This window comes from Tenrec ecaudatus, chromosome 6, assembly GCF_050624435.1.
Source record: "Tenrec ecaudatus isolate mTenEca1 chromosome 6, mTenEca1.hap1, whole genome shotgun sequence".
Taxonomy (NCBI): Eukaryota; Metazoa; Chordata; class Mammalia; order Afrosoricida; family Tenrecidae; genus Tenrec; species Tenrec ecaudatus.
In genome coordinates, this window is record NC_134535.1 from 171,885,026 (window position 1) to 171,912,925 (window position 27,900).

Genomic DNA, 27,900 nt, shown 5'->3' on the forward strand with positions numbered 1-27,900 from the left:
ATGTCTTCTACTTTATAGAATCATGCATCTCCAATACATCTTTTCTAGAGAAATACTATTGTTACCCTCAGCCTGCCTCAATTCATGGTGATCCCACGTACAAGAAAATAGAATGCGGTTTCACTCGCAGACAATATTCTGCTGGGATCCTTAAGTCTCTCATTGGCTAATTTCAGAAGTAGAATCACCAAGCCTTTATTCCGAGTCAGGAAATCTGCTCAATGGATCACCCTGCTAGTACCTGACATATCAGCATGATGGACAATACCGCACGCCAGGAATGATAGACATGCCAGCCTGATAGACATCACACCACTGACAGCCTCCAGCAGATAGCAGCAAGCACGCTGTCACGTGACCACAAGCTTGCAGGCAGGCGGAGGAACAATGAGGCCAACTTGATAGTTGCTTCATGCCCACTTTCTTCATTCCCAAAGATCTTAAGAACCCAAAGTCAAAGAGAAAACAGGTGATATCGACGCTCTTTATTTGTATAAACGTAAGAACACGATAGATGTTTCAGCATTCCTGTTCAGAAACCACACAGAAATTAATGATGGTCTGGATCTCATGAATGTTTTTGATTAATTTTAAGCCTTTTGTAGACTGGTTCAAATCATCCAGTCTTATCCCTGATGATCCTTCAGTAAAACAGTTCTCCACTAGCAGTTAGCAAAATAGTATTTGGAGGATGTTGGAAGCATTTTAGAGTCAGAGGTGGGCAAAATGGTGAGACAGAAAGGACTGTCACATCACCGGTGAAGATACTAAAGGAACAGCATAGGATCCAGGGCTTAAAAACGACCCATGGGTCTAGACGACGCTCTCTGCTCCATCTCAGCCATCAAACCTCGCCAATGCACTACTGACGAACGGAACCACCAATGGTCATCAGCTCCAAGGAGCGTCTTTGTCCCCTCACAATTCAACAGCTCCAGAATCAAGATGCAGCTGATTCGATCTTTGATTTACAAAGTTGTTTTATTTTTTCCTTTTCTTCTCCTCCCTTTCTCTCTCTCTCTAAAAGCAAAAGACAAAACAACCCCCAAACCCTGTGACCAGCAAGTTAATTCTGTCTCACGCTGACCCTGTAGGACAGAGAGGAATTTTCCCATGGGGTTTCCTAGGCGACAAGCTTCATGAGAGCAGACGGCCACATCTCTCTCATATGGGACAGCATGATACTCGAGTCTGAATGGCTGCCGGCTCAGGTAGCAGCTGAGTGCTCTAACCACAGCGCCACCAGGGCTCTTCCTTACGGTCCCTACAGCCATGGTGTGCTCGACAATCTGCGCTACCTCAGATACAGTAAAAGCCTTAGATTTTCTATTGCCCTCATCATACCGGACACTGAGTACGAAGAACGGAGAGTGGTTACATCTGAATGAGGGGGCTGACGTTACCTGGCGAGTACCACGGACACTGGAAGGACAAACACATCCCTCTGAAAAGAAGGGCAGCCAGAAGGCTCCTTCAGAGTGAGGAGGCCGATCCTCCATCTAAGGTACGTTGGACAAGTTGTCAGAGAAAGACCCCGGGCTGGGTCAAGTAGAAGCGCAGTGGAAACAGGAAGGCCCTCTGGGAGATGAAGGAAGACCGTGACTGAAAGGCTCCAGAAGCCCACAGCGGCGAGGTGGGCGCAGATGCAGGCTGGGCGTGGGTCTGTTGCATGTAGCTAGTGTCCCACGGAACGACAGCCTCGTCTTCCCCCTCGCCCCGACTTGCTTTCTCTCTGTGCTCTCACTTCAAAAGCAAGACATCTACGTTGGACCCCGCTCGCATTCCGAAGACTGGGGACCTCCCTTCTCTTGCCTCTCCACCTCAAGGGGACGGAGTCCTTCTGCCCCCCTCCGCCTGAGGCTACAGGTGAGAAACAGGCGTCCTGTCTCAAAAAGAAGCTGGGTGGGACCATTCCACCGGGGGCACCGCTGACCTGGAAGAGGACCAGTGACAGCCAGACACGGGGGCAACGACTCTCTGGGTCTACAGCGAAGAGCAGGGATCTGGTTATTCATCCTGGCCCCCCGCCTCACGAACTTCAAGCATGACTCACACCCTTTGCTATGAGCGCTGGAAATGAGAGAGAGGAAATGTAAATACAAGGATTATTTTTGCTTTTCTCTGCCCTCCTGGGAACAGGTCTGTGGCCAGCTCTTGGCTCTCACGCGCCGCTTGGATGGACCCAGCAGCTTCCCGCTGGGGCTTCCATCCCGGAGCCCTCCTGAGGTCAGCTTAGCTCCAGAAAGAGCTTTCTCTTGGTGCTGGCAGCGCCCGGAGTTATTCATTAGTACAGCGCACTTTCAAGCAACCCGGGCAATGGATGTAGGGCAACTACAGCCTGCTTAACAGAAAATTGCTCCTCAGGGGGGGCAAAAAAAAAAGAAAATTGCTCCTCAGTTCCCTGTCCTACAGGTTCGCTGGCATAACTGATGGGAAACAAACACAGCGCAGCTGCACCCCGAGGTGCACTTTACCCTCCCACTGTCCAGAAATTAAAGAAACTTCAACTCAGGGTACCATTTAACAAGGACGAAAGGGTATGTGCATGGAGGGGCGGGGAGGCGGTGGCGGTTTGTGCCCGGGGAGGGGGGCAGCTGGGCCGATAATAGATGCGCATACTAAGAAGAGTTGGCAGAAAAGTCAATTGCCAGACCCTCCCAAAGCTCTCCTCCAACTTCTCCAAATCCCTATGATTCTGCACCACCACGCCCCTTAGCATGGACATTCCAAATGGCTTGCTGCACCGATAGATAAAAAGCATGTTTGTCAAAAACGCATTAAATTGAGTCCCTCAAAAGGAGGCTGGATAATTCCTGTTGTCCTTTGATGCCAGCTTTGAGACCCTGAGAGTTTGGTAGGGAGCTTGGAATGGAAGGTTCTAGTGAATTCTGTGGAATTTCACTTTCCAAGAGCAGCCAGATTGAACAGTGAATGTTCAGGTCTTTGGGGAAATCCCCATGGTGTAAGGGAGAAAGTCACAGGGAGGAAAAAAAATCAGAGTTTCCCACCATTTAAGGGCCAAGAATGTGTCCATGTTTATGATTTATTTTCTTAGAAGATAATTTGTCCTCATCAAAACAATGTGTAAAACATTTCAGGAAAATAAATAAGAAGTTAATTTTTGATCTATAGATTACGGCTTAGGTAAATAACAAGAACAAAAATCTCAGCAAGAATTTATTTTTATTTAGGTGAATAAAAATAAAATCTTCCTGTAATTTTTGTTTTTGTTGTTATTTACCTAAGCCCAATCCAGCCGCCCCACCTCCCACCCTGAGAGGGACGAACAACAGAAATTATGGGGGAAGGGAGATGGCCGTCAGTGTAAAATATGAAAATAATAATTTTTAAAAAGAAAATAATTATATCAAGGGGTCATGAGTTGGGGCGGAGGGAGGGGTAAAGAGGAGCTGATACCAAGGGCTCAAAGAGAAAGTGAAAGTTTAGAAAATAATGATGGCAACATTTGTACAAATGTGCTTGATACAGTGGATGTATGAGTTGTTGTAAGAGTTGTAAGAGCCCCCAATAAAATCATCTTTAAAAAGAAAATCTCTTCCTTTTTACCATAACACATCAACACATGTGTAGAGACAGTATGTCAGAATCTTGGACTCTAGAATCAATCTTGTGGGTGTGGACGCTGGATCGACTTATAACCTGTACGGCCTTGGCCATGTCACTTCACATCTCAGGTCTTAGTTTCCTCATCCGCAACATGGGTGTAAGTTTTTACCTAATTGCTTCTCTTTCTCTCACTCTCTCTCTTTTTTTTGCCTACCAGAGGGGATTCTATTTTCACGATTCCCTTAATTCTCCCTACTGGCTAGGGAGTGATACATTTCCTGCTCTGTCCATCACCTCACCCGTCAGAGAATGGATTCCAACTCACAGTGGCCGTACAGGGCAGGGCACAGCTACCCCTGTGGTTTCCAAGACAGTAACTCTTTGTAGGAATCCCATTTTTCTCCCAGAGCGGTTGTTGGTTCTGAACCACTTAATAAGAATAGCAGTCCAATGTGCAGCCCACTGAGCCACGGGGGCTCCTTATTCTTTCCTTCCGAAGGACGCATTGCCATTGAGTCAATTCTGACCCATAGCAACCCTGTAGGACAGGGTGAAACTTCCTGTGAAGGTTTCCAACATTGTCACACTTTATAGGACTAGAAAGCTTCATTTGTCTCCCCACGAGCAGCTGGTGGTTTTGAACTGCTGACCCTGCGGTTGGCAGCCTAACGCACGAGCCACTGCATCACCAGGGCTTCTAGCTACCCCTATGTTTTCAGCAGGCATATTTGACCTAAGGTATGCAAGTCATTGCTATCTCTAGGCTTCTCTTAAACAACACACAAGATGATTTAGTTCAACTCATCCCCTTCCATTTACAAGTGGGCATGGACTGGAATTTTAACGCTACCTTGCTTATCTCACTAGAAAAGTTTGTCGTGATCAGCGCTGTTATAGTTTTAACTCTTATTAATTATAAGCAATAAAATGTGTTTTATTTACTCCTGTTTGTCCATTTCTTTGCGTCACCTTCTTCTTTGGGCTTATTCCCCCCCCTCACCCCCCCCCCCCCGTCACTAAAATACATCATTTCAGAGGTGCGCTCAGCCAGATCTGTTACCGGAAACCCCACTCAGTCTGCCAACACCCACGTCTCCGTCTGCCTCTCACACTCAAATCGTACATCCATCGGGAAAGGCAGCTGAGGGTAATAGCTCGTTCCTTCGGTAGTTGAAGATTCTGCTCAACGATCTACGGAGTCTGAGCGGTCTGCCGAAGAGCTGTGGACACTCCTTTCTTTATGCCCCAGTTGCTTAGCGCATCTCTTCTTGGGGTCCAGCGGTTTTTCACGTTCACATGTGTAGCCACGGCCTCGCTATGCTTCTTGATGTTACAGGTAGAACTGTGTCCCCACCACCACCACCCCCACCCCCCGGTAGATCCTAACCTCTGCGCCTGTGATCGAATCTCTTTGGGGAGGGTGTCATCTGTTCTATGTTAATGAGACAGGGCTAGTGCAGGGTGTGTCTTGACTCAATCACTTCTGAAATATGAGAAAAGCATGTGAGAAGCCTCAGCAGGCAGAAGAGCCGTGCCAAGCCGCATGAAGATCCCTGGAGAGCAGATTCCGAAACAAGGCCCTTCTCTGTAGCAACAGAGAGAAAACCTTCCCTGGCGCTAATACCCTGAAAGTAGACTTGGAGCTTCCTAAACTGTGAGAAAACACGCTTCTGTTTGTGAAAGCTGCCCTCTTGGTGACATTGCTGAGATAGCAGCACTTGAGAGCTAAGCCCCTGAACCTGAACTCTAAGAGATGATGAAGCATCACCTTTTAGAAAATTCTTCTCTTCCATCCAGGTGTCATTGTGCCTTTGTGGTTCCTATCTGTGATAGGTAGGTTTATTGTGCCAACCTGGCCCATAAACACATAAGGGATTAATAAGGTTGCAGTTTAATGGAAGGGCAAAGAGATAAATGGTTCGGTGAGCCGCGCCTTTCTGTTCTTGCTCTCTGATGATCGGACCAGTATGCGCTGCCTTAGCTGGGTCTCTGCCTCAGCTTGCGAGCAACACTACCTGTGGGATACCCAACTTGTGGACTGTGTTGCTATGGTTTGAGGTTCCTTTGAGACCTGCTTCGCCACACTGCTGGTGAATACATCACTTGAGTTGGGGACTATTGGACCCTGTCATCTGGCTGACTGTTGGTGATCTGCCCTGTTGTTTGCTGCCTGTGGGCAGACTGCCTGTATTGCCCTACAGAAGACTCAGTTATCTGCTTCCTTGACTTGCACCCAGCAGCCCTCATGAGTTGAAGGACTGCCAGTGTATTAACTGTCTCAAGGAAGTGAGCTGAACCGAGCCCACTCTATTGCTCTGTGGATTACTTAGCTGTTTATTTCGTTGTGTTGTGTTGTGTTATGTGTGTGTGTGTATGTAATCATAAGTGTCCTGGTTTTGCTTCTCTAGAGAGCCCTGTCTAACACACTATCCTTTTCCCTCTAATTTCATCTCTGTTCTCCGTACTGCCATCAATGTCATGTCTGCAAATCGATCTCCCCGTTGAAAAGCCACACCTATCGCCTTATCTGCTGCTTATCTTACGAGTTTTCGGGCACTGCCTTTTCCACCGCTAATCACTGCTGTTTCACTTGTAAGCACTGTTGCTGCTAGTCTTCTTTCCACGCTGTCTTATCTTTTCTTGCTTTGAAATTCACTCATGTCCAAAGGTACACTACACGGCTACATTCTCTTGCAGGTATCTCATGGATCTAGATCTAATTTTGTTTTCATCGCCTGGTCTTTCCCACTGTGAAGTATTTCGATGAACCTTTAGATTTGGGGTTTGTGAGCCCCAAAGCAATATGGCTGTAACTGTAGGAGGCTTGGCAGGGTTAAGAGGGGTACTCCCTGAGATTCTGAACCGACTTCTAACAGGTACCCTTGGGGTGTCTTGGCCTGAGACCAATGTTAATGCTAACATGTCAGTTTGAGATTTTGCAAAATCTGCAAATAAATTCAGTTAAAACCTCAAACTCATGTGTGGTTTACGCGAATGTTAACAAATTTCAAGATGTATTTTACTTTTTCCATCTTCCCCTGGTCAAGGCAGAGAAGCTAGCTCCTTAGAGCCTCCCAGCACTAACTCAACGCCAACCCACTGAGAGAGAGTTGATTCCAACTCACAGCAACGATCAACGGGGTTTCCGAGACTGTCCATTTTTATGGGAGGACAGGGCCCCATTTCTGTCCTGCAGAGCGGCTGGTGGGTTTGAACCGCTGATCTCACAGTACCTAACCCACAGTGCCACCAGGTCCCAAAAGGGTGAGTTTTTTCCTCCCTGGATAAATCTTTTCCCATGGGTGAAACATATATATCTTTGCCAGCACTGACCTTATGAGAAGGTCTCATCTCAACTCCCCATTTACATGGGCCTCGGGTTCTCCAGCAGATAAACCCAAGGTGCTGAAACGGTTCTGCCTTCTCTCACGCCTCTGCTTCGGAGAGGACCAAGGTCAAATGGAATCCCTGATGGTCCGCCGTGTCATTTCTGCTCTTGGGACGTCCCTAACCATGTTGGCTGAAGAATGAGCAAGTGCATTGTCTTGGCAGGATAAACATTCCTCAGTACAACCTGGCTGGCCTTTTCCCACCCGTGCAATCTGCATGGCCTGCAAGCTTCAGCGGTCATCACCTGTGCTTTGTTGAAATTGACAAAGACGGTCCATTCGGAATAGTAGAAACAGTGGCCGGAACCTTCTGAGCTGACCTCACTGCCTTCACTTTCACCGGCCCAGAGATTCCCTCAGAGGGCACCATTTGGATCGGACCATTATTTTGAAGGCAGCCTAACAAGAGACTAAGACAAGTGTGTTCCCGAGAGAACTTGCCTGCAGCCATCCCCTGACCACGGAGGCAGGGTCAGGAATAACCACGCTGGTGTGACCTGGACCTCCAGTAGCGACTTTTGACTCACCCTAATATGGCTTTGGGTGAGAACAGACTGAAAAATCAGGCCCCGAGGGGAATAAATTCTTATATACTAATAACCGACATCCCATTCTTTTACAAATAAAATATGCATTAAATAATATGGCAAATTGTGCTGACACCCAAAGTACAAAGTCTAACAATGTACGGGCATCCAGGATGCTATATGCATCCCAAGTTCTTTCTACTGCAACTTCCAGAGTTTCTCAAGTAAGGCCACCATGTCTAAAGACAGTACTACTGACGACTAACAGCTGCAGCTATTTAAACAAACCAAACGCACTGTCGTCGAGTCAACTCGGACTCGTAATGAGGACAGGGTCAAACTGCCCCTGTGGGTTTCTGACACCGTACCTCTTGACAGGAGAGCATTTTCTCTATGTCTAGTTCAGAAGAATCGCATAATTGATTCCTTTATTTTTTCAATTATTTTAATACCTTATGAGTACTCTGATGCTTATGGAAAACTTTAGAAAACTGCGTGGGCACAGCTGACATGTGGCAATTGGATGTCCGCTTAAGAGGCAGGTGTGTGCAGGCTGAATCCTTACTCTCCTATTCACTGGCACTGCTATTGCCAGGGCATGGACTCTGATACACAGGGTCCTACAGGACGTAGGAGAATGCGCCCTTTGGCTTCCAATACTCAAAACCTTTAAAATATATATGTATATATACATAATTTTAATAGTATTATTAGCATATTGTCCCCATAAGACACAATTCAATGAATTCAAATATTAAAAAGTCATTCAATTGGCATCGCAACTCGTCGCAAGTGATTTTAGAACATTTTCTTCCCTCTTGAACACATTATGATTAGTTCTCCATTTTCCCTACACTTCCCCTCGCATAATCCTCAGAAACTAGGAATCCAGTCACTGTCATGAAAAATTTACCTGTACTGAATTGGGTACAATGAAAACCACACCCAAAACAAAAACCCAGCAACAATAACAAAACAGAAAATCCTCCCTCCAAAATACAGCAGGAAAGACTGAACTAGAACAAATTAAAAATGGGGCAAAGCGGAGGGCAAACGACAACGTGCCAAAAGGTTCCCTAACTAGGGCTAGCTGGTGGGTTTGAACTGCTGACTTTGGGGTTCACGACCCAACCCGAACCCCTGGAGGCTCCGTCCAAAGCCTGTGCTCCCCCGTGGTCTTCTTAACGAAGGGCAGCCGGGAGACAGGAGGCAGGGTTGCGGTCGGAACTGAAGGAGAAGGCACACATGCCAGTCAGAGTTGGGGGGGCATCAGTGAAAAGACCAAGGAAGGGGAAGAGAAAGGGGTGGGGGAGGAACCAGATTATGACCTGGCCCTCTGATCAATGTCAGCCCCCCCGGCCACTCCTGCCTGCTCGATGGTGAAACTTAACTTAGGAATTTTTCCTTTGTGTAACGTGCTACAATTCAACCCGATGTCACTCTCCCCACGCTCTGTCCAGGGGGCACAGGGCTCTGTCTCCTGACGGACCGTCCTTTCCCACCATGTCGGAGATAAGGCCGGACCTGGAATGGGTGCCGGCGTCTTCCCGTAGCTTAATCTTTTTACTCCATTTCCCTGTGTACTTATTAACCTGATTACAAAATAAAGATTCTGTTTTCAAATATCAAAACCATAAAGAAAATGAACAGCTACAGTTCATAAAAAATTCACTGTGTGTCTTATGGAAAACTGCCCAGAACAACTACTTTCACAGAATAACAGCAACCCAGAGATAGGCTGCCGAGCGCACCGTTTGGATGCACCAACTCTCTGTAAACCCCGGAGGGCATACGGCCGCTCACGCAGACCCGCCTGGCACAGGAGGTCCTGAAGTGGCTTACGGATGCTAATGGCTGGGGCGAGAACACCTTCATCCTTCTGCCTCAACAGAATTAAATTTCAAAGGAATCACAGACCAAGTGAGGAGGTGGGAATAGAGCCCTTGGTCAGCATCCACAATAAACAGTGCACAGCATCCTGCTATCTGCACCTTCCCCTCCCCGGCCCCATACAGTTCAAAGGGAGAATTCCCCAGTGGCCAGTGACAGGTGCGGTGCCTCGGGGCTGTGTGCGCTCTGGGAGTAGGTCTGGCGTGCCGGAGTACCACACACCCTCTCAGGAGGCTGAGCTCCCGTGGCTCCCTTCTTCGGCAGTGCTGATTAGTGTGGTCGCTTCATTGGTCTGTGCCTGCAGGACTGTTGCGAGGGCTCAAGCATGGACGGGGAGGGTCAGTTCCAGATTAACCCGACTGCAGCCATTGAGTCATTTCCGGAGGCGGAACAGTGGCACGCACGTCACAGCCCGGATTTTCTTTGCACCTACTCCTGATCAGTGGTACAGGGTAAAGCCGGAAGCAAGTGGGCAGGTAGAGGTTCTCTCTCAGGAGCTGACCGCTGCTACCCTGGTCATAAATGAGAGGCACATTTGGGTCAGAAGGAAAGGGTGGCGTCACCCTCAGGCCCTACAACTTGGGAGGGCTGTGAGACAAGAGCTCAGTTCATACCAGCCTGATGTGTGGCTGGATGAAGGGAGTGAAGGACGGTCCTCCTCAGGGCTGGGGGAAGGTAGATTTGAATATCTGTCCATCGGCGGCGATAATGATGACAGAATGACTGGATTTTTAGAAATGGAAATGTTGGCTGTGAACTACAGTGGAATCCATGAGAAGAGGAACTCCAGGGGCATGCCTTGGTTTTGGGGACTCAACAGTTTTCTGCCTTTGGCAGGTGCAGTCTGTCCCCTTTTCTATTACTTGCCAGTAGTGGGCATACCTGTGCTTTCCTTCTCTGACAGATTTCCACCTTACACAGGTCTGGCTGGAACCTGTGTTTCTGTTGTGTCATTTAAATATGGGGTGACAGGGTGTATGAGTGTTAGACAGTGTGTCTCTGAGAGAGGTCCTCCGGGGGTGGGGGGAGACAGACTGTTTAGAGAACCAGACAATGGAAAAGCATGAGGAACTCAGGGGATATTGTGCAAGCTGACAGGCACTAAAAAGCTGTTAGCTTAACCAAAGTAAACCAACTGTGGGTCACAACCTCGGCAAAGTTAAGAGAACTGAAAGCCTACAATGGAGGATTTCTGCAATAAGAGGATTAAACTACAAATTGAAACGGAAATATCTCTGAATGCCCAACACGAAATGACCCATGCGCGAGAGAGGAAGTCCCAAGGGAAAAGAGAAAATAGCTTGCATTGAATGAAAGTGGAAATACAACATTTCACAATTTGTGAGATGTAGCTAACTACGTGCTTAGTGTGAAAAATCTGTATAGAATTTCATGTTTATAGTGGCGAGTGTGGCATTTACATAGTTTCCAGTTAACTTGCAAAGGGGTGAAGTCTAGTCTGTCAATTAGGGGGGCACGGCCTTCTTAGGATTCTGGGAACTCCTGTGTTCCTCTTTGGAGGCAGGACAAACTCTCTCCCTGTGAGACATTCCTGATGACAAGCCACATGGAGCTACGCTGATGGAGCCAGAGTCCTGGAGCTGGAAAAGCCACATGGAGACCCACACCAGCGCTGAGATGCTTCCACTGCCACTGAATCCACAAGACTTTCCACCCACTGGCCTGTGATCTTCCTGCATTTGGCGTCATGGCATGTGTTTCATAAGTCTAAAGAGGACTTTATAGATTGGTATGGGACATATGGGCTAATATCTATTATGCTAGAGCGATGTGTAGTTATGCATAGCTCCATGTGTCTTGTCAGATGGAATGTCTCCCAGGGAGTGAGCCGACAGAGGTTATCTCCCGCCTCCAAGGAGGAATACAGGAGTTCCAGAATCCTCAGAAGACCGTGCCCACAAAGAGGCACATTGGCCATGACCTGATTGACATGCTAGACTCCACCCCTTCACTCTTAATCCTTTCAAATTGACAAACGATTATATAATTACCACAGGTAAGCATTAAGACCAATTTTACACAAAATTTCTAAAAAGTGAATTAAAAGAAAACACTCACTAATTCATTTTTTAAGTTTCTTTGTTTGTTTATGCATTGGACTGGACCCGCATGGTTGTTAGTTTGAAACCACACCAGCAGTCCCCTGGGAGAAAGTCTGGGCTTTCTACTCTTATAATCACTTAAAATCTCGGAAGTCCAAGGGGGATCAGCTATGAGTCAGCATCGACCTCATGTTTGGTTTGGTCATAAATGTAGGTGACACACACAAATGTGTCGCTTTACATTTTTCAAGTGCGCACCTTGGCAATATCAATCACAAGAATCAGGTTGCGCATCATCTATCGCTGACAGCTTTCCCAACACCATCAACAAAAGTCAACTACTTCACAAATAATGGTTCCCCTGGACTCTTGCCTCCCCCCATTGGTAATCACCAGTAAAACTCGAGTTTTGATACATTTGCCTATTTTTATTATTTCCTATACAAACCAAAACACCAGACTTGCTGCTGTCAAGTTGATGCTCATTCACAGCAGCCTCATAGGACAGAGCAGAACTGCCCCTGTGAGTTTCTGAATCTGTAACTCTTTATGGGAGTAGAAACCCCACAGTCTTTCAGTTACACAAGGGTCCGTTGAAAAGGTCTCGCTAAGGGTCCCCGTTCACATATATGCATCTGCATACACATATCCCTACACATAAAGGTAAGACAAGAAGAATTGCTAGTGTATTTCCAATTTGTATATGCACAGGGTTAACAAACCCAGGTTTAAACAGGTTTCTGCAATCGGTGGATGGCTGCAGACCAGTTTGCTCAGTAGTCACTTGTCTTTGTCTCTTCCTTAGGAGCCTTAGCAGCCCTGGTGTTGTAAGGGTTACTCATTGTGCGGAGAACTGCAAGGTCACCACCAGCTGCTCTGAAACCACCAGCTGGTCCCCACGGAGAAAGGAGAGACTTTCTACTCCCATGAAGATTGACAGCCAGGAAACCCGCAGGGCTGGTTCCACCCTGGCCTGCAGGGCCTCTATGAGTCAGAATTTATGCAATCGGCAGTCGGTTTGTTTTGTTTTGTTTTTTCGGAAAGCGCCTTCCAAAAAAGATTGTCATTTGGAAAATATGGCAGTCTTTCATAGATGTGCAAGATATGCACATACTAGATGTGCACGTGTATGTATACATCCATGTGTTAGGAAATAAAATTATTTTGCTGGGGGGAAAAACAACCAATTTCTGACAGGACCTGTGGGGCCCATTAAATTCAAAGTAGCGAGAGCATTCAAAGATTATGGACACTGTTCTTGGGGATCCCCATGGGGTCAGAAAACCTACCCGAGTAGCTAGTGGGTTTGAACTGCCAACCTGTGGTTAGTCGCCCAACATTAATTCAAGAGCGTCCTAAGAGGTCCTCTGGAAGGATACCCAGTCTGAGTCCCTGGAGGATGGCCAAGCTGCCATTCTGATGGTGTGGAAACCAAAGACGAGGGATTCTTTGGGGATGTGTTACAGACGAAGCACTACTCCAGGCGTGCATGGATGAATGGCATAAGGAATAATAGCTTCTTGTCTTTTGTGTCATAGTTTTGTATGATTTTGTGGCAATGTTTCCCCTTACTCTCGGACTCGTCCTTCTGTGACTAACTGCATTCACCATTGTTTTCAAACTTCGTCCATGCAGTTAGCCCGTTGCTGGCCTCCATTTCTCTCCATGGCTGAGTACTAGGCCCTCGTGTGTGCGTGTGTGTGTGTGTGTGTGCGTGCGCGCGCCACTGTGGGGCACAAGTATAGATCAACTGGGTCAGGGCTAGAATAGGCTGTGGAAAACCAGTCTGAGGTGCGCCCAAGTTTCGGTTTCTAGGAAGGGTCTAAGGTTCAGTTTCAGGTTCCTGGAACAGACATAAACCACTGCCTGATATAGCCTGACCCAAGCTGACCAATGGGACACAGTGTCCAACAGGCGACCACCCACCATCAGCAGACCAATCGGGAGGGCACACGCAACCCTACTGGCCAGTTACTGCTGGACAAGACTGGCACCAGAAATACTCTCCAATAAATTTAAAGAATAATAACCCTGGACTGTCCCTTGCCCCCTAACTCTATAAAAGCCTGGAGAACAAAGAACTCAGGGCTGATCCCCTTTGGACGCTGGGTCCCCGCTGCACTGGGCAGTGGCGGGAGGGAAGCCCTAGCTCAAGCTAGAAAAATAAACTCCTTTTGCCATTTTTGCATCTCAACTGGTCGTAATTCTTCCGTGCGCCCAAGGTGAGCTCGCATTCCATTCCCCAATCTAACACCACATTTTGTTTATCCACGGATGGAGGTGGTTTGCACTTGGGAGCTACTGTGAAGACTGCTGCAAGGAATATCGCCGCGGGCAGGTGCCTGGCCACGTCACCACGTTCTATTACCCAGAGGGTATCCTCGGGGTGGAACTGCTGGCCCACGGCTATGTTTCGTTTTCTGAGGAAGAGCCACATGATCTTCCACAGCAACTCTATCATTTGCCAGTCCCACCCGTAGTGGGGGAGGCTTCCGGTTTCTTCACGGCTCCACCAACATTTGTCAATGTTTGCTGTCTTCAGGTATTTTAGCTGAAGGTGCTATCTTAGTAGTTCAGATTTGTTTCTCTTCCATGGCGAATACACTAAGCAATTTTTTTATATGCTTATTGGCCATATGTGCTTTTTACTGTCCTTTGCCCATTTTTTTAATTGGGCGATTTGTCTTTTTGTTGCTAAGCTGTGGATAATACATATAATCTATAAAACATATGTACATATAAACTATATTTTATGTGTGTAATATAGATGTATTTTATATTTCACATAATTTTATATAAACATGTTGAATATTTTCATACTTATAGGATGATACATATATGTGTCCTTTTGATTTGTATCTAAGCATATGTTCATGCTCTTAACTCGGGAATCTTATGATTCCCAAGAATCTTCTCCCACTCCCTGGGTTGTCATTTTGATTTTTGATAAAGTCCTTTGATGAGCAAAAAAGAACCTCATCTCTCTCTCGCCAAGTGCCTACAGGGTTTGAACCACCGACCTTGTGACTATCAGTTCAACATCTAACACACAGTGCCACCAGGGCTTAGAATAGCCACCCTATGGAGCTGAGTCAAACTGCCCCCCAGGGTTTCCTGGGTTATAGACTCCTTTGGGAACAGCATTCCAGCTGTTTTTTTGTTTCTTTCCTTTTGGAGTGGCTGAAGAAATCAAATCATTGACCTCTGGTACACCAGCATAATGCTTTAAGCATCACACTACAAAGGCCCCTCTTTGGAAAATAACCCCGCTCAGTGGTGGCTGCAGAAAGCTCACCAGAAGATGGTGGAAGCAACTTCCATTGGAAGTTCCCCAATCTTGCCTCATCCAACTTGCTAAGCAATTGTCTCACAGGCATCCTTTCTCTCACTCTGTACGTCACAGCTGTGGACCACACAAGTGCTCACACCTCCTCTCTGGGCTGCACATCCTCCCACATGCAGGTCTCTAGGGCCCAAACCACGTCCCATTCACCAGACTTTCCTAACCCCGTGGACACTCGTTTATGAGGCTGGGCACCAGGAAATAATGATGACATAACCATAAAAGAAAGCATGAATCACTCCTGAAATGTGAAAACATTTTTAACCTCAAAGACCATGATTTGAATGACACATTGCAGTATTCTTGCAAAAAGGAAAAGACGTATGCCTACAGTCCTCATTTTCCTAACAGTGTTAGCTCTTTCATGCTACAGCAATGCTCCCCAAAGTCGGCAATACCACCCCCGGGGGGCGGGGGCTCGAATGATCCATGGGGTGCTGCAAAAGCAGATACCTACACTTTATCCTGGATAATGAGCTATCGTTAAAAAAGAATTGCTAGAGGGACACTTTTTTTTTTTTTTCTGAAAGGGGGCAGTGGGCCAAAAGAGTTTGGGAACCTAAGTTCTAAAACATTGCTCATTCCACACATCATAGGATCATATTGGCACATACAGTAACTTACCCTGTAACTTTTCAGTCTGATGAAATCCACCTTCATGGAGACAAATTTATCTGAATTTCGGCTGATGTTCTTCAGGTGCTCTACCAGGTCAGCACAAAATTTGTAACCTCCCTTAAGCACACACAGGACCATGATGTCACAGTACCCAATGTCTTTCATGATGTCCTTAGCCAGCCGTTCAATCCTGGGGGGGGGGGGGGGTGGAGAAAAGGATCAGAGACAGGTTGACTGAAACTCAGCTGCTGGTGTTTGGTTCCCTCCAGAACCAAGTGACCGGCTCAGTAGACAGTCCACCCCATGCAGACAACTGTGGGAGAGGACTCGGGATACGGGGAACCCACAGACAGCGCAGACCTTTATAAGATGGGACATAGAGAAGATGTTCAAAACACACCGCTTTTTAAAAAAGTGTTATGGACATTAACATTCACCTATCACACAGTTCAATCACAGTAAGAGGTATGCAATCCCTCACCACCACAATTTTAGAACATTTTCTTTTTTCTTATACTCATTGTTATTCACTCTCCATTTCCCTTCAACTTCCCTTGAAATTATTAATCCAGCTACTGTCTCTCTAGATTTACCTATCCTGGTTTCACATACAGAAAAACATACCCAGACACGCAAACAATCAATCACAACAGCAAATTAAAAGCGAGAGAAATTTCAATAGAAAAGAAAGCAGAAAATATTAAAAACCAGAACAAATTTCAAATGGGCCAAAGGGAGACCAAATGATAGGTTAAACTTTAACCTGAGTATGTCTGGAACAATCCACGTTCCGGTGCACTCTCTCTGAGAGAGAGCGAAGCTACTCACATCCCTGGTCTACGGTCAGAGGGGATTCACCTGGGGCTGAAGTCACCTGCACATCCTGCAAATGGGCTGTGGGCTTTCACTGTCCTCCCCAGCCTTCCGCAAAACACACTGCGTATCAGCCCATCAACTATGTCCTTCTTGAGATCACGAATGCCCTCCTCGCACTGGCGGCACAGAGCCTGTCTGTTCACCTGAGTGACGCCGTGATGCTGTGTGGTGACTGTCTGCTCATCTTAGAGCAGAGGTGGAGGAATTGGGGAGTGCGTCACTCACCTTACCCATCTCTAGGAGACTGGTGAAGGCGGGCAGGTGGCAGCCACCATCCCTCCTAGATAGGGATGTAAGGAACTTGCGTCTGTAAGGATCGACACAGTCTGAGATGCCTACTGGGCTTCAGAGACTCCTGGCGAGTCCACAGGGGCTGGAAGTGACTGCTTTTAGTGTTTGGGCAAAAATGTCAAGTAACCATCAAAGGGTAACATGTGAATTTTAAAAGCTTAAAGCGTTACATGTAATCTTGAGGTGCTGTATGTTAGATGCACAGTTCAACGAAAATGAAGCTATCTAAAGATACAAAGTAAACTTGCTTGGGTATTCTCCCAAGGTGGCATTAAAGACAAAAGTAAAGCACCTCACATGCTACAGTTTCCGCGGCCGCACGCATGGTGAACAGCGTCCATCCGAGGAACTGCACTTGCTTTGAGATGCAGGATGACCTCTTGATAGGCCATGACCACCGCAGTCACTGACTTAAGAGCGCACGCGGTAACAAAGTCACAGCGTTTAGAGATGTAAGGACAACTGGTCAGGCGTATTGCTAATGGAAACCTGGGCTTCCACAAACATAAGCCATATGCCTCCTTTCTTGTTAATATCAGAGGTCCCCCTCAAGAGGCAGATACGTGGCACACTGAGGTACGTGGCACACTGGGGGGGGGCGGGAGTAAGCGAGCACTTGGGCTGTATCTGTCATGGGTCTACAGCATGCTGCCTATGTGACAGGCAGCCTGGACAGAGTGCCACCCACTCTCGTGTTCAGGAACACAGTATGACTGAGGCCGCATGGACTGGGATTTGGTCATCTACGGGGGAAATGCTTTTTTGTGGTGTTCTAGCTGCGTCATGTCCATAACTTCAGTTGCCTAGGAATGCGCACTGTAACAAGTTCACCAGAGGGTTCTCACGATCGTGGGCCGCAGGCTTAGGGCAGCCTCACTCAGGACTCATCCTGGACCAGAGCAGCGGTTCTCAACCTTCCGAATGCCGCGGCCCTCTCATGCAGTCCACCAAGAGGAAAATTGAGCAATTTTGGAAATGCAACACTTCCCAAGTTTATTTGACTCCGGAACCTTCTAGTTCCTCTGAGGATCTGAATTTCTATTCCACGTGAAAGCCGTCATAGCCCTGAGAAACTTCACGCTAGATTTTAACAATATACCATAATTTGAGAACAAGAAAGATACAAGACTGAGCCAATGGAAAATCTTAGTATTTAGGTGAAAGGGATTAGTGGAAAGATAGTAACTTGGGAATTGGGACCATCTAGAAAGTTTCAAAGTTCCCTTTGGCGGTGGACCTATTTCACAGAGTTAAATCTGAACTCGGGAGAATAGAATGGAGGGGAAATACAGAAAAAACAGTGTTCTGATCTCAGGAGCGGTTGGAGTGGAGAGTCTTATCCCAAGGCCAACCGATCTCGACTTCTGTGAAGACGTCCCTATCACTCCTTGGAAGGCAATGGGAAAATCCCGGATCCAGAAGCATCTTTGTTTTCACACAAACGCGAGGCGTAAGTGTCTGACCTGTGTGTAGAAACTTCAGGTGCGTGGAAACATGAGTGACAGTCTTGGCACTGCGGTGCTTCTGTGAAAGGGGCATGCTTTATGAACAATGGCGCTCTAGTAGGTTGAAAACGAGCTTACTCTGAAGACCATGAGATGAATGAGGTGGCCTAGGCCTCACAGCCCACAGAAACCAGGGCAGTCCATGCACCACACAGCCAGCAACCACACCTTTGAATCTTACATTTTGATCCGAGCCCCACTCAAAGATGGCAGCCTACTCTACCACCCCGAATGCGTATCGACCCCCATCTTTGAGTGGGGCACCACCACCTGTCTCATTGTTGTGTTGCTGTTATTAGGTGCCATCATCAGTTCCGGTTCACGGTACCCTACACACCACTGCGTGAAACACTGCTCAGTCAGTCACCATCCTCTATGTGTGAGCCCACTGTTCAGCCACTGTGTCCAGCCATCCTTCCCAGGGTCTCCCTTTCCAAGCATGAGGTCCTCTTGCAGGGATTAATCTCTCCTGAGAACTTGTCCAAATTGGTGAGACAAAGTCTTGCCATCCTTGCATCTAAGGAGCATTCTGTCTGTACTTCTTCCAAGACACGTCCTTTTGGCAATCCATGGTGCTTTCAGCATTCTTCTCCAGCACAATTCAAACGCATCGACTCTTCAATCTTCTTTATTCAACGTCCAACTTTCCCATGCGAAGAAGGCAATTGGAAACACCGTGGCTTGGGCCAGGCACATCTCAGTCCTCAAAGTATCTTTGCTTTTCAACACTTCGAAGAGGTTTTGTGCAGCAGATTTTCCCAATGCAGTGCATCGTTTGATCTCTTGACACTGCTTCCATAGCGCCGATTGTGGATCCAAGCAAGACAAAAATCCTTGACAACTCCCATCTTTTCGTCACTTATCATCTGCTTACCTATCGGTCCAACTGTGTGATTGTTGTTTTCTTTACATTGAGTTCTACGATCCTTGATCTTCACCACGTGCTTCAAGTCCTCCTCACATTCAGCAAACAAGGCTGTGTCCTCTGTTTATCAAAGGTTACTATAAGCCTCCCTCCAATCCGGATACCACATTCTTCTTCATGTAATCCCACTTCTCTGAATATCTGCTTAGCACAGATTTCAGTAAGTATGGTGAGAGGACACAAGCCTGTCACACACCTTCGTTTAGTCTTTGCACATTTGCCTCTTCACTGTGTGCAGGCTCCACATGAGCATAAGGAACGGCTCTGGCGTTCCCATGTCTCAAGGTGATCCACATTTGCTGAGGTACTCACAGCTTTTTACTCAGGTTAAAATCCAGCTGGCAAGAGATTCAGCTGTCCTGCAATGCTTACATAGCCCTGATTTCTGTCTGCCAGGCCTGATCTGTTTTGAACCACTTCAATGTTCCAGTTCCAAGCCTGTACGACAGGACGCACGGTAACCTTTACAGAACCAAGTTGCTTCTTTCTCCTGTGAGCAGCTGGTGGGTTAGAACTGCCAATATTTCAGTTAGCAGCTGCGAATGGCCCTCTTCCCATCACAGGGGCTCTCTGTGTAGATAGAACAGAACAGACTTGCACAGTATTCTAGAAACAGTGTACAGCAGATAGTTTTTAAACGGAAAATATTCCTATTCTCAAAACATTACCGTTGGCTGGGAAACAGTTGTACACAGAGGGGCCTGTGTGTGACATTAAGCTCAATCTCAGAGGAATGAAATTTGCCATAAAAGCCATACTTTGGGGGAAATGTCCTAAACTTTAGGACCTAAAGAAAGATCAAATTCACTTTTTAGCTCTCCCTCCATGGACCTTTAAGAATCAGTGAAAAGCTAAGTCAAAGATCTGTAGGCAAGAAGCAATGTCTTATCAAACCCCATTTTTTATCAGTTTGTTCGGGACACTGTGACATATGATGCATGGCTTCTGGGACCTGTGACAGGTAGGCTTATTGTGCCAGCTAGGCCAAAAGGGACCTGTGGGTGGAGTTTAATCAGGTCACAGCTTGATTGGAGGGCCACAAGATAAATGGCTTTCCAAGGCCTGCCCCTTTCTCTCTTCCGCCCTGGTGATCAGACCAGTGTGCTGCTGCTTGAGCTAGTTCTTTGCCTCAACCATGTGCCGCTCTACCTGTGGGCAAGCCAATCTGTAGATCCTGTTGCTCAAGCTTGAGGCGCCTTCGAGACTTGCTTTGCCACATTGCTGGCGTGTGACCTTGAGGCTGGTGGATCCTGTTGCCCTGCATTGCAGGAGTTCGAGATCCCATCGGGGCCTGCTTTGCTAACCGACTGTTGCTAACCCACCCGTTGTCTGCTGCCTGCAGGCAGACTGCCTGTCTTGCCTGAGGGAAGACTCCTCTGTCTGCTTCCTTGACCTTGGGCTGGCAGCTCTCATGAGTTGAAGGACTTTCAGTATATTAACTGTTCTACAAAAGGAGGTTGAACTGATCCCTCGGTACTGCTGTGTGGACTGATTGGCCGTTATATTCTTTCTGTCTAAACCTGTCCCTTTACAAATATATATATATACATATATATATATATATATAAAATCATAAGTGACCTGGTTTTGTTTCTTTAGAGAACCTTGCCTAACACAATACCTTTCAGAGTTATGGTGTCCATAGCATTGCCCTCGAACAAATGTCCAGGCAAGCAGTTTGCTTAACGCATAAATCCCTTTTTATTCCAATTTCACCATCCTAGATAATTTCTCTCTGCCGCTATAAAAAAAGGTTCGAGAACAGGGTCCTAAGGTATGCTCAGCCCAGCCCAACACCAAGACTGAGACCGCCCCAGGAAAGCCCGCTCACCTGTCCACGATGATGCCGTGAGGTATGAGGACATACTCCAAGTCTCCGTAATAGTGCTGCGGGTATGTGAACAAGTCCAAGTCATACCCAGGCCAACTGTCCGTAATCTGTAAATCAGATGACCTGCGTTATGGGGCTTTCCATTGGAAACATCTTTTTGGCACACGCACACACAGCGAAAGAACAAGACTGAAAACAGGCAAGAAATCTGAAGACCTGGAGATTGCCTCCTAAGCTAGTCTTTCAACCTATGAACAGCTAAGTGGAGTAAGGACACTCATCTGCTGTGAGCTGATAAAAGGCCTTGCACTGAAGTGAACACCACACAACAAGGATGCAAGGCCAGGGGGAACTTGTAATGTTCTAAGTCAAGGTACCCAGTGACTACTAGCTGATCTGCTGATGCTGTTCGGAGGAACGTGGTCATGGGTGTTAGTTGCTACTGGATCAATTCACTCGTGGCGACTACCTGGTGCCAAGTACAACTACTTGCTGCACAGCTGCCTGGCACTTCGGAGAAGACCACCTGGCTGGTCGACTGTGGGTGGGTTCAAACCACCAACCTTTCTGTTAGTAGTTGGGCACCTAGCCATTTGCACCACCAAGGACTCCTTGCTAAGGGTGTGCATGTAGGAATAGTTTATACCCAAAATCTAAGTGCTAGCGCATATCCATTATTGTAAAGAACATTAGATCTGTAATTATATTAATACGTGATTCATTACACTGCATTAATATAGTGCATTATACTGGGAACCCTGAGTGTCCTTAAAAGTTTGATCATGAACAGAGAAGATCATCTGAGTAAATGGGGAGAAATTTCCATGAACGTGGACAGTTATTTAATATTATAAATATGTCGATTTTCCCAAGGTTAATTTATGAAGCCAATGCAAATCCAATCAAACATCAAGTCTCCTTTTTTTTAGAAAATATATTTATCATAAAATTGATATAGGAGAACAATGCCCACTGATCACTATGTTTACCCTGAAAAATAGGAGAGCTGGGGTATTCATTCTAGCAGATAGCAAGGCAGTCAATAACAGTAGTAAAAGCAATGTGCTATGGGTATATTAAGAGAAGGTTGACACATGAGATGGTATAGAAACCCTGGACAGAAACTCATATTTAGAGGGGATCTCAGCATACAACAAGGAGCCCTGGAGCCTTAATGGTTTCGAGCTGGGTTGCGATCCGCATGGTCGGCAGTCTGAAGCCACCAGCAGCTGCGAGTGACAAAGACTGGGCTTCTAACACAGGGGTCACTCTGCATCAGCAGAGACTCGATGGCAGTGAGTTTGGCTTGGTTTTTAGTTTGGGATTATCACAGGGGGCTTCAAAGCAGTTCATAGGAAAATCCCATTATCTTTTCATTCCACTTTTCGACAAGCTTTCTGAAGCCCCTACGTAGAGCGTATTAACGGCAAATGCCTCATCTGCCTGCTTGAAATTTCCAATTAACGTGGATGTCTCCTGGGATGAAAGTCCGCAGTGTTGTGCCATCTCGTCATTAGAGCCGAAGCTTTAAACAGATGTGCTCTGGTGGAAACATACTCCAGGCTAACTGGGAAACGGACGCCCAGCCACTCCTGCACCCTCTCCCAGCCAGCGTGAAGCTTCAGAAGCCTCCCAGAAGACTCACCCCGCCTGATTTCCGAGCCGAACCCCCCGACCACACCTTTCTGCAGGCAGCCTGGTTTTGGTCTAGTCACGGTCATTCCCAGTTCTGCATTCTCTTCTAGTCAGGTGTCTCTTTTGTATCTGGGACCCTCTCTTTTCCCCTCCTCCTTTCCATCCCAAGCTCAACTCCCTCCCTCGGGCGCACGCATGCTTTCGGCGCACGCATGCTTTCGGCGCACGCATGCTCGGCGCACGCATGCTCGGCGCACGCATGCTCGGCGCACGCATGCTCGGCGCACGCATGCTCGGCGCACGCATGCTCGGCGCACGCAAAACCGTGGGGCAGTTGGGTCTTCCCCTCCAAACCCCATAGGCAACCCATCAGTTGGCCGTCCCCTTACTTCCTTCACTGGTTGACCAGCACCATCTCTGAGCACTCCCACGGGTACCCACCCCGGCCCCCCCCACCAGCATCTCTCCCCAGGCTAATGCAGGAGATGCTGAATGCGTGCTTCCTCCTCCACCCTGGCCTTCCTCCACACGGTACCTGGAGTGCCCATTAAAAAGCACACGTCCCAACCTGGCAATCGGCTGCTCAAGTTCAGTCGCGATTCCCTCGGAGTGAAATCCAGGGTCTGCAAAACAGCCAGGAAGGGTCTCCTTCTCCAGCTCATCCCTGGGCCCTCCTCACGCCCTCACTCTGCCCCTCAGGCGCTGGGCGCCTGGCTATGCCTTCAAGTGCAGAGCATGCGCCTACCTCAAGAAGTTGGCACCTGCGCTTTCTTTTGCCCACACATTCTTTCTTTCCCCAGGCAGCCACACTGCCGACCCTTCCTGCGCTTCTGATCTCCACTCTGATGTTCCCTCCACCCTGACCATCTGCATAAAATCCCAACCCACCCCGCCCTCCGCTCGCCTCTTACCCAGCCCCACTGTATGAAATAGCTCCAGCCACTACCAGCTGTGATGTGGGTGGGTATCTTTTTGGCTTGTGTCCTGCACTTTCCCACGAGGATATTAGCTCCTTCTGGCAGACGTGGTGGGTCTCACTCATTGTTGTCGCCCCGGGGCCCCGAAGGCGACCTGAGCCATAGATGAAATGCGCAGAAACATTAAATCAAGGAACAAATAAATGGTAGTTGCCACCACGAACCACGTGGCTCCCTGAATCGCAGCCTCAATCTCAAGTCTGTCTCCTTATAATACAGAGCTCCAAATGCTGACGAAAACGTAAAGAAAAAACAAACAAACAAACGCTGACCTGCCCTCTGCAGACTGAAAGGCAAACGGTAGCTGGTATCTGCAAATCTGTCCTACTTCTGCCAACAAATTGGCTAGGTCGCACGGCCTAACTCTCGCTTCCACTCTGAGAATCCCCAGTCTGCTATCGCCACCAACTCCACTCTTGCTGGCTAGAGCCCAACCTGCCAGCCAGGTGTGAGTCGCAGCCAAAATATTCTCTGGCAAAGTAAAAGCCCAGCCAGGACCTTTAAGAGGCCATCCACGTGGACGGTACTTTCTGGCTCCCCATCCAGAGCCCATACACTGCTTACTTCATGTTCCGCGGCCTTTCTATAGGGTGGGGGTGCTGTTTCTGAGCCCCAGCCGCCCACCATGCTCTGGGTGACTCGGAGAGTAGTACCTCACCTGGGTCAAGAGCTCAGTGTCATCCGCACCGACACTGCTGTGGAGTTGAAGGAAAAGGACTCAGTTCTTTCCTCCTTTAAACACAGGAGGAAAAACTAGGGGACCCGCTGTTGTCGTGATCAAAACGACTCGTGCAGATCACGTACCTAGCACATTGATGAATGAATGATGTCAAACGTTTTTGGTTAGTGAATTTTGAGATGAGAACTAAATTTTGAGATGAGAAGTGTAATTTTGAGATGGCAACCCACAGGTCAGAGGCCGAATAGAGTGGTGGTAAGGAGGCTGCACTCAGAATGCCAGCCTCCCTGGAGGCACCTTTGAGCTCGACCGCGACTTCCCAGGTGTACAACCTTGGGCCTATTAACTTCTCCACCTTTCATTGGACTGGGCTGTTGAACAGCGTCAATGCCCACCCGATAAGGCTCTTGTGAAAAATACATAGTAATGGATGGAAAACTTGTATGTCAGTAATGAGTCCATAATTATGCAATATATGCTGACCATTCAGAGCAGCCGTTCTCAACTTGTGGGTCGCCGCGACCCCTTTGGGGGTCGAATGACCCTTTCACAGGGGCAGCCCGATTCATCACAGTAGCAAAATGACAGTGATGAAGTAGCAACGAGAATAATGTGATGGTTGGGGGTCACCACCCCATGAGCAACAGTATGAAAGGGTGGCGGCATTCGGAAGGTTGAGAACCACTGCCTTAGAGGTTCTGAGAATGGCACTCTCCAAATGATCCATTCTGTTATTTCATTAACTAAAGAAATACCTGTAACGGACAGGGTTCTCTAGAGAGACAAACCAGATTGCTAGTAATTATATATAAATATATTTATAAAGATAGATATATAATTCAGATAGATATAATACAGACAGATAATACAAGAAATTCACAGTTAAATTATAAAGTAGTGAGACACTAGCAGTCCTTTAAGGCTTGAGAGCTGCCAGTTGCAAGTCCCCTTCTGTAGAGAGAGCTGGGCTATATATACCCAGGTAGCAAACAGCAAGGCAGGTCCCAACTGTCATCAACTGTCAGTCCCCAGCTCCAGAGATGAACATTCCAATCGTGTGGGCTTAAAGGGACCTCAACTTGCAGTGACACAGTCCACAGGCTGGGCATCCCACAGGTAGTGTACCCCTTTAAACTGAGGCACAGAACAACCAAGGTGAGGCTCACCGAGCCATTTATCCCTCTGCCCTTCAGTTAATCCTACTTGTGTTTATCGGCCAGGCTGGCACAATAAACTATCGCAATACCCTAAGTCAAGCTACCAAAGTCATAACACTCTCAAGTTCCGAAGTTTTCATTATTGAGAACAGAGACAATTAGAGATAAAGGAACCACTGCTCTCCAATTTTCACTTTTAATTGTGCACACACACGTCGTTGCAAAATAGCCCTAAACCTGGAGGGATGGAAGTGGTAATTCTGGAATTATGTTATCCACCTACTTAAAAAAACCCCAAGAAGTCTTTAAATATTTTCAGAATCAAGATAAAGTGCTCTGAGTTTATTCAGAACAATGCCGTCTCTGTTCAGCGGCAAAACATCTCCAAACCAGGGAAGTGACACATGCCTTCACTGAGCTGTTATCCAGCATCCACCCCCAGAACTAAGCCCTATTCCTTTCCTCATTTGAAAAGCTCACATCGAAAACCTAAGTCATTTTTTTTCTTGCTTAGAATAGTTTTTGCATAGAGATTTTCTCCAGAAAAAATCGTTGGGCAACACATCTGAAAATCTACTCTCTGCTCCTCGTGGCTGCGGAGCCCCACCCTGGGGGCCTCGCTCCATCCTTGAGGCAGTAACCATGGCTGCAGCCAGTCTCTGGGCTCCCTCCCTCTGATGGAAAGATTTCCAGGCCTGAACAACACCTGATCCAATGGGACTGTCCTAGAGCCACGGAAGGAGGGCGGCCCACACCAGAACCCCATATTTAGAATGATGGTGGGAGGTGGTTCCCTCAAAGAAGAGCCCCAGGTTCTGATACCAACGAGTCGATTTCAACTCCTGCCGGCCGGTGCTCTGTGTGTCAGAGTGGGGATTGTGCTCCGGGGGCTGATTTTCAGAAGCAGGTTGTCAGACCTTTCCTCGGAGGCACCTCTGGGTGGCCTGGAATGACCCAATGTTTCAATCAGCAGCTGTGCACATTAACTTTATGTACCAGCCCAGGGACCCCTTCTCAAAATCCACCATAAGGGACACTGAGTCAAGTCTGACTCGTCACGACTCCGTGGGACCGGGTGGAATGACCTCTGTGGGTTTCTGAGACGGGGACCTTGTGCCGCAGTGGGATGCCTCGCTTTCCTCCCGAGGAGCGGCTGGTGGTTTCAGATGGCTGCCTTTGCAGTTAGCAGGCCAGCGCCTGAGCCACTACACCACCAGGGCTCCCGACAACCCAGGAACATCATGTTTCTGCCATTATGTTTTACTATCGCCACATCTCCAGGATGGAAGGCGGAAAGCAGGCCACAACAGAAAACCAACATTAGTTTAGATGTTTCTCCTCGCTTACTGCGACCTAACTCGCTTGTGTCAGTACGGACGATGGCTCTTTGGCTCAAGCTTCGGAGAAAAGAGAAAACAAAAGCAAACTGCTTTTGGAAGCGCCTGGAAAGTAATCTTGTTTGGTTCTCCGCCCTCAAGCTCAGGGAGATGTGTTACTCATATTTCCAACTTCAGGTCTGTGTACAACACTGGCATGTAGCTGACGTCCAGTGAGGACTGGTGGAAGGGAGGGAAGATGCTTTGGATGGGCGAGGGCAAGCCCATACTTCACAAATGCTCTATGTCACCGAAGGAAGCAAGACAATGGAATACTGGAACAGAGGGAAATATAGCAAGAAATAGTGATCACCAATAAAGAGAAGGTGAAGTCTGAGAAATCTCCTCTCCTGAGTCTCATAAGCTGTATGAGAAGGCAGCCCTGAAGAAAGCCGGGTGCCCCCAGGGTCTGGCAGACTTCTTAACCCCAAACCAAGTGGCAACCATCCCTGAGCAGTGTCTGAACCCAGGGTTTGGATCTCGTCTTTCACATTTCTAGCATTTCCTTACCATCTGTGGCATTACATAACCTCCTGTCAACTTGAGTGAAGGGGTGGAGTCTAGTCTGTCAATTAGGTCATAGCCAATCATGCCTCGGTGTGGGCATGGCCTTCTCCAGAGGATTCTGGGAACTCCTGTCTTCCTCACTGGAGGTGGGAGACACATACTCTCTGTTAGACATTCCTGTTGACAAGCCACATGGAGACACACTGATGGAGCCAGAGCCCTGGAGCTGGAGGAGCCATGCGGAGACCTGCACCAGCAGTGAGATGCTTCCACCACCACTGGATCCACAAGACTTTCCATCCACTGGCCTGTGATCTCCCTGCATTTAGTGTCATTGCATGGCTGCGTGAGTTTAAAGAGGACGTCATTAACTACTATCAGGCATGTGGACTAATATCGACTTGTGGACTTGATCTGGACTGGGCTGTTTCTTTATAATTGTTCTTTGATATAAAGCTCTTTCTTACATATGAGTGTCAATGAATTTGTTTCCCTAGTCAACCCAGACTAACACACCATCTAATGTTATTGATCTGCTAATGCCGCACCTTCCCAGTTAGACTGAAAGCCATTTGGGGGCCAGGGTCATCTTAGGGATCCCTTCTCCAGCTGGGCACCTAGCACAACACGACTTCTCATGTTGTGCTTAGTTCTCCGGTCACTGTCTTTATTGCCAAGTTCTAATGAGCTCAGAAGTTTCTTCTCCGCCTCCTCTCAGGACCCCTGGGGTGGTTTACCCCAATG

The 27,900-nt window shown here is 47.6% G+C and overlaps 1 protein-coding gene across 8 annotated transcripts in view; it reads right to left on the reverse strand.

The window, feature by feature from the left end:
• Nucleotides 1-27,900, reverse strand: part of PRTFDC1 (phosphoribosyl transferase domain containing 1) — a 118,264-nt gene that overhangs the window by 85,049 nt on the left and 5,315 nt on the right. For 7 of the 8 annotated variants that reach the window (XM_075552517.1, XM_075552518.1, XM_075552516.1 and 4 more), the window contains exons 2-3: nucleotides 20,826-20,932; nucleotides 15,404-15,587 (exon numbers count right to left, since the gene is read on the reverse strand). In XM_075552517.1, the coding sequence (XP_075408632.1) occupies nucleotides 15,404-15,587; nucleotides 20,826-20,932 (291 nt within the window). Of the gene's footprint in view, nucleotides 1-15,403; nucleotides 15,588-20,825; nucleotides 20,933-22,470; nucleotides 22,622-27,900 lie in introns of those variants that run through there. The other variant, XM_075552522.1, reaches the window with a different exon arrangement.